General features: G+C 44.5%; 1 protein-coding gene across 1 annotated transcript in view; it reads left to right on the forward strand.

Annotated features, from left to right (window-relative positions):
- The window catches only part of WNT2 (Wnt family member 2), a 42,676-nt gene extending 36,931 nt beyond the window's left edge, over positions 1–5,745 (forward strand). Inside the window, exon 5 of the mRNA XM_081287281.1 lies at positions 4,125–5,745. Within this exon, the coding sequence (XP_081143407.1) occupies positions 4,125–4,354 (230 nt within the window). The 3' untranslated portion in view covers positions 4,355–5,745. The remainder of the gene's footprint in view (positions 1–4,124) is intronic.
- The last annotated feature ends 255 nt before the right edge of the window (positions 5,746–6,000 follow it).

A 6,000-nucleotide genomic window follows, 5' to 3' on the forward strand; every position in this document is an offset into this window, starting at 1 on the left:
CAGAACACTGATGATCCTTCTGAAACATGAATCATATAGTGTTGCCCTTTTTTCAACACTATAATCATATAGTGTTGAAACCCCCAATAGATTTCCTTTGCCCTAACCAGGCACAGTGCTACATGCCTGTAATCCCAGAGGCTGGGGAGGCTGAGGCAGGAGGATCATGAGTTCAAAGCCAGCCTCAGCAAAAGCAAGGTGCTAAGCAACTCAGTGAGACCCTGTCTTTAAATAAAATACAAAATAGGGCTGGGGATGTGACTCAGTGGTTGAGTGCTCCGAGTTCAATTCCCAGTAACCACTGCCTCCCACCCCCCAAAAAAAGAATTCCTTTGCCCTCAGGTTGAAGTTTAAACCCTTTCTAACATTACTCAAAGCCATTCACGGTAATCCTCTTCTCACTTCTCCAACCTCAACTCTTGATTCTCTCCCCTTATGACATATTCTGGTCTGGGGAATACCTCTCTCCTCATTTGTTTCAGAGAGCTTTCCTGCTTTCCTGGCCTTGGCACATGTGGCCCTCCTCCTCCTCTACACCGCCACCACCTTCTTGTTATTGAAATAGACCACACATGCAGGGATGTGCACACGCCGCACATACACATTTTCTCAAATGAACATACCCACGAACCTGTGCCCATGGGAATCAAGGAACAGAAGAGGCTCCGCATTCGAGAAGCCTCCCTCATCCTCCTTTTCTCTCTACCCTCTGAGAAATCACTAGCCTGACTTTGAATATCATTGACCAGTTTTCCCCATTTTTGTTCTTCATGTGCAAACCTAGTCTAAAATGAAAACCTTGTGTTCCATGTCTGTTGCTGTGTCACAGACTATGAAGGAATGTCATGGCCTGAACCAACCTTGAATCCTCAGCTTGGGCCTCAGCAGTGCTTGCAGCTGTGCCCTTTTTCATCCACTTCATTATCAAGTTTCTTGAACACTTGGCCCACAGGCTCTGCCCTCATGTCCTCTCCTCCCATTTGCTCTTCTACCACAACATCGTCCGGATCATCCACTGAAACTGCTCTCATCAAACGGCACCACTCACCTCTTGCTGTGGAGCCAGTTTCCAGTATTCCTACTTGACACCTCTACCCCCCACCCCAAAATTCGGTAAATCACCAAGTTCTGGTGCTTCACCCTATGGCCTGTTGGGTACTGGTCTACTTCTGTCCTCACTCATTGTTTTTTGCCTAGACTGGGACACAGCCTCAAGGTTTACCTCCCTGCCCCAAGCTGTGCTTCCAGACTTACCATTCTGGTATGTTTTCCCTTAATTAAAAGTCTGGCCTAGCTTACCACCCACCAAGGAGTGAAGTGAAAGCTGTAGCCAGGCATGAGCTTGCTGTTGCTCTAGTCTCCTTTTCTATGCTCTTTGCCTAAGAGGCATCCTGTTCCTTGGCACACTCATGAACTTGCCCTTGAATCTGCACTCTTGAGAGCTTGTCCTTGGAATTTCCTCTAGGACATTCTCTCTTATTCTGGGATGCCTTTCACCCTGTTTATTCCCTGCAAATCTTATCCTCTGCATCCTGTCTCTAATGCCACCTTTTCTGTAAAACCAAGCAGTTGAAGACCCTTTTTCTGGTTCTGTTTTCTACTATTAATACCAAAAATTTAATTATTATAATATGGTTGGCCCATGGCCCCTTGGACATATGTTTTTTTGGGGAAGCTCTTTTCTTTGTTCACTAATAAATCTCAAACTACCAAAACTGTGCCTCGCACATAGTAGGTACTCAGTAAAAACTTGCTAAGTGATTGGATGGTTAACATTTATAGAGCACTTATGCCATGCGCTTTCACACATTATCTTATTCCATCCCCACACAAGCCTTTTGAGGAAGGAACTGCTTTTATCCCAGTTTTGCATGAGAGGAAACTGAAGCTTAATGAGATTAAGTAACTTGTCCATGATCACACAATATACGCATATCAGCTCTATGACTGAACTCTGAATTGTCCATGCTCTAAATAACCTCGCTGTACTGTCTTTGAGCTTTGTCTGCTGTGCTACTTTGCACATGACTCTACTGTGGTTTTCAGTAGGCCCTGAGCAAATGAAACAATTTTCCAAACGTAGTGGAAGCATCTCTTCCCACACATTTATCTTGTGCTATGTTTTGAAGCCCCTGAATATAAGAACTCGGTCCTATTTATTTTATTCCCTCCCTCCCCGCAAAACCCCAGGCAGCCAACACAGCATCTTACACGTTTGTGTTCACTAAATGTTTATTGAATGAAATAATGGGTGTGCTGTTAAGAGGCAGCATTTGGCAGGGAGTCCTTTTTGAACAATCAGTGATTTTGAGGATCGTCCTCATGGTTGTCCCCCAATCCAGGCCCAGCTGCTTCTGCTTCTAACCCTTTGCTTCTTCAGCATGATGTAGGCTTGGGGCCACCCCTGGCTGACCCACCCTCCACCCTGGCTCCGGCCCTCTGCCATCCTTCCTGTCCTCATGAAATTCCTCTGCTTGTCTTCCTGCTCTCGGCGGCTGATCAGGCAGAGTTGTTCTGCCCCCACCCCTGCTCTTTTTGACCCCACGCCCTGCTTGAACCCTACTGCTTCCCTGGTCACTCTGAACAGGCAGGGCAACATGACATTTATGTAGATAATTCTAACACAGAGCAGTTTGAGATAAACAGAGTGTCACGAGGCATTGTACAAATTGTGAAAAGGGAGACATTCCTGGTTCAGTGATGGAGCAACTGAAAACAAGCTAAATCACCATGTTTTCCATCCTGATATAAGGGTACCCCCCCAATAAGGAGTTTGGCTTCTCTAGTTTGTCAATTATTTATTATTGTTGATTGCAAGTAATAGAAATGGGAGCAGTTTAAGCTAAAAGGGGACAATTATTAGAAGAATACAGTCTCTAGGAACTCAAAGGTTGGAGACCAGCCAGGCCTCTAGGAGAAATGGAAGCAGAACCAGAAAATAGTCTAGTGTCAGGCAGTATTCTCTTTCCCTGACCCATCTTTGCTATCTCTGTGTATTCACTTCATTCCTGTCTTTCTCTGGATCTCTACTAGTCCACAGACCTCATCACAGAACATGACTGCCATGGAGGTAGTGACTGTCAAAATCACACAGCCCCATGGAAATCTGTCTGATTAGCTGCACATGAGTCAGGTACGCACCCTTGGTCCACTCATTCAGTGCCAGTGAGTAGCGTAATGTTCAACATGGCTGCTGGGGTGCTGAGCTCTGTGAAAGAAATGGAAAGGGTCATTATTAGCTGAGAAAACTCTCCCAAAATGTCCACTGCACTTGGTTCTGCTGTTTGATAATGCTATTGTAAAAGACTTCTGTGTGTTTCCCCAGAAATAGAGCAAATTAAGAGGCTTTCTGTCTTTTTCATTCTTTTTCAGAAATCGCATACATAAATATAGATTACCATTTAGCAAACATTTCCCTGATTAACAAAGATGACTTTCCACTCGTAATTCCTAACAGGTTTTTAATGCCGGTTCTGTTCTGTGAAGGCCATGAATCCTGGCCTCCACAGGTGCCTCCCACATGTCTCTGTAGCCTGCTTGATTGCCTAGGATGGGGGAGATAAACCAGGCAGGGCTGGTCCCTCCCTCCCCAGGGTTTCACACAAATGATGTCTACTTCTCCCCACCAGCAACCAGAGTTCCAGTTTTTTTCTAATAAGCTTTTAGTGTAAGCAGGTCTGGGGAGGTGGATTTTCCTCCCTTTGTGGATTCTATACCCCTACAAATTTGGAGAGAACTAACCTTGGTCACTGCTTCTTTTAATATGATTTGAGGTTGGGGGAGTGGGAATCAGGATCTGGCTTTGCCCACCCAATGATGCTTTTACCCAAATCCAGGTAAAACTACTCTGAAATTCAGAGCTGAATTCAGGTTGCCCAAGGCAAACCCAAAGTTTCATGACCCTCCTTCCTGAATTCTGTCCTCCTGGCCCCTGCAAGCTCCCTGCAGCTTCTGGAAATGATATGATCAGCTGCATGGACTCATAAAGTGGGGTTACGGCACCAGGCTGTGTAGAGGTGGGGCCAGGGCCCTATACCAGAGGATGGACCTCCTGCTTCTCCTCCTGAGACATATTGTAATCCACTCAAACCCTTTCAATGACACCTTCCTGGGTTGTCTTCCAGGCTCCCTGGGTACAGCAGGCCGTGTGTGCAACCTGACTTCCAGAGGCATGGACAGCTGTGAAGTCATGTGCTGTGGCAGAGGTTATGACACCTCCCGCATCACCCGGATGACCAAGTGCGAGTGTAAGTTCCACTGGTGCTGCGCCGTGCGCTGTCAAGACTGCCTGGAAGCCCTGGATGTGCACACATGCAAGGCTCCCAAGAATGCCGACTGGACAACCTCCACATGACTCCAGAGGACCTCACTGTCCACCTTTCTTCCTGCAAGGACTCCATTGGATCTGCAAGGACACTGGACCTCTGGGTTGTTTCCGGGGGGATATTTCCTAAGGCATGTGGCCTGTGTCTCAACAGAAGTCTTTTCTCCCTTGCTGGGGCCTCCAGGACATAAAGTATACACTATTCTGTCTGTCTTCCAGCATTCTGGGGTCACCTCTCTTCCTGGTAAGTTCTGTTTGGAAATGGCATGACAGGTTCTTAGAGAGGGAGAGCGATGGGCCCCAATCTCTGTCACCTAGACTCTTTCTCTTTTTTTGAGCAGCTGTCCAGGGGCAAAGAGTGTCTCAAAGTAGCTTTCTCTGTGTCTTCCAATAAATGCTCACAGCTAAGAGATTCCATACTTCCCTCTGGGAAATGAGGAAAGTATAATCAACGGACACCAAATTAACTTTAATTCTTGAAAAGACCAAACAAAGCTTTTGTCTGATTGAGTAATGTCCGCAGCTACCATGCCCAGGGGTAATTGGCAATTGTTTGAAGAAAGGATGGCTTTCAATAAACTTCAGTTTTAAAATGCATACTTTTCAAGGCATTTATTGCCATATTAAACTCTGATGTAACAAAGTGGGAATGTGTATCCTTTGGTATGATGGTGTTTTGAATCTTCACAATAGCCAGATCCACAGAGAGTGATTGCTATGCATGACTGTCTCCTCCATATTAAAGAATCTTTAGAAATAAGACTTCACTAGGATCTGAAGGGAATTCATAGGAAGATGGACCATCCAGCCATATTCTGTAACTATTGGGTGAATATGGTGGGAAATAATTTAGTAAAAGGAATATCAGAAAAACGTGTTTGTGCAGATAAAGAAAGGGGAAATTCCTATTCGGTCTTATGCATCTGATCCATGGAATTTTGTAATTGAAACAACTTTGAGAATGAAAACTTCTGGAATGATATGACCAGCAAACCAAAATGCTGACAGAGAGGTTTCCAGAGCTAAGCCATGCCCAGAACAGCCTTTACCAGATGCCCAGGAGAAGTTGGCCACGTATGCTGAGGAGCATCGGCTAGTACCCATCACCCTTCAAGCACATTTTAAAGACCTGTCACTTTTAATTGTGTTCATTTGATGCTTACAAGATGACGTGATCCTGTAGCCTAAAGCAAATGACACATAGCCTTGCCTGTAAAGTCAGTAACCCTACTACATTACATTGCAAACAAATCACAAGTTGGAAACTATATTTAAGGGACCCAACTGTAATTATGGGAACATCAATATGCAAATAGTGGTTAGCTTCTACCATCAGCCAAAAGATGACATTTAGGGAAAATTAAGAGGTTGCTTGTCCCATTTTTTATATTAAATGAAAGAAAGGTAAAATCTACAAAGCTGTTTCTCATTGCTTGGTGCAGTTTGGTTCTTGTTCTAATGTAGCTCTTTAAAAAGAGCTACATTAACAAGATGTTTCATTACGTATATCTGGTGTCAGATCATTGATGCTTGCTCATTCTTTCATGCTTTGAACTTTGTGTTTTTCTATCCTTGCTGTAGGTCATTTAGATGAAAACTTATGAAAAACAACCGACTGGACTATTTTGTTATAATTGGTATTTGATTCCTCTTAAAAAACGACTGAATCTGTCCCT

This window comes from Spermophilus citellus (assembly GCF_964194105.1).
Source record: "Spermophilus citellus genome assembly, chromosome: 3".
In the NCBI taxonomy this organism is placed as follows: domain Eukaryota; kingdom Metazoa; phylum Chordata; class Mammalia; order Rodentia; family Sciuridae; genus Spermophilus; species Spermophilus citellus.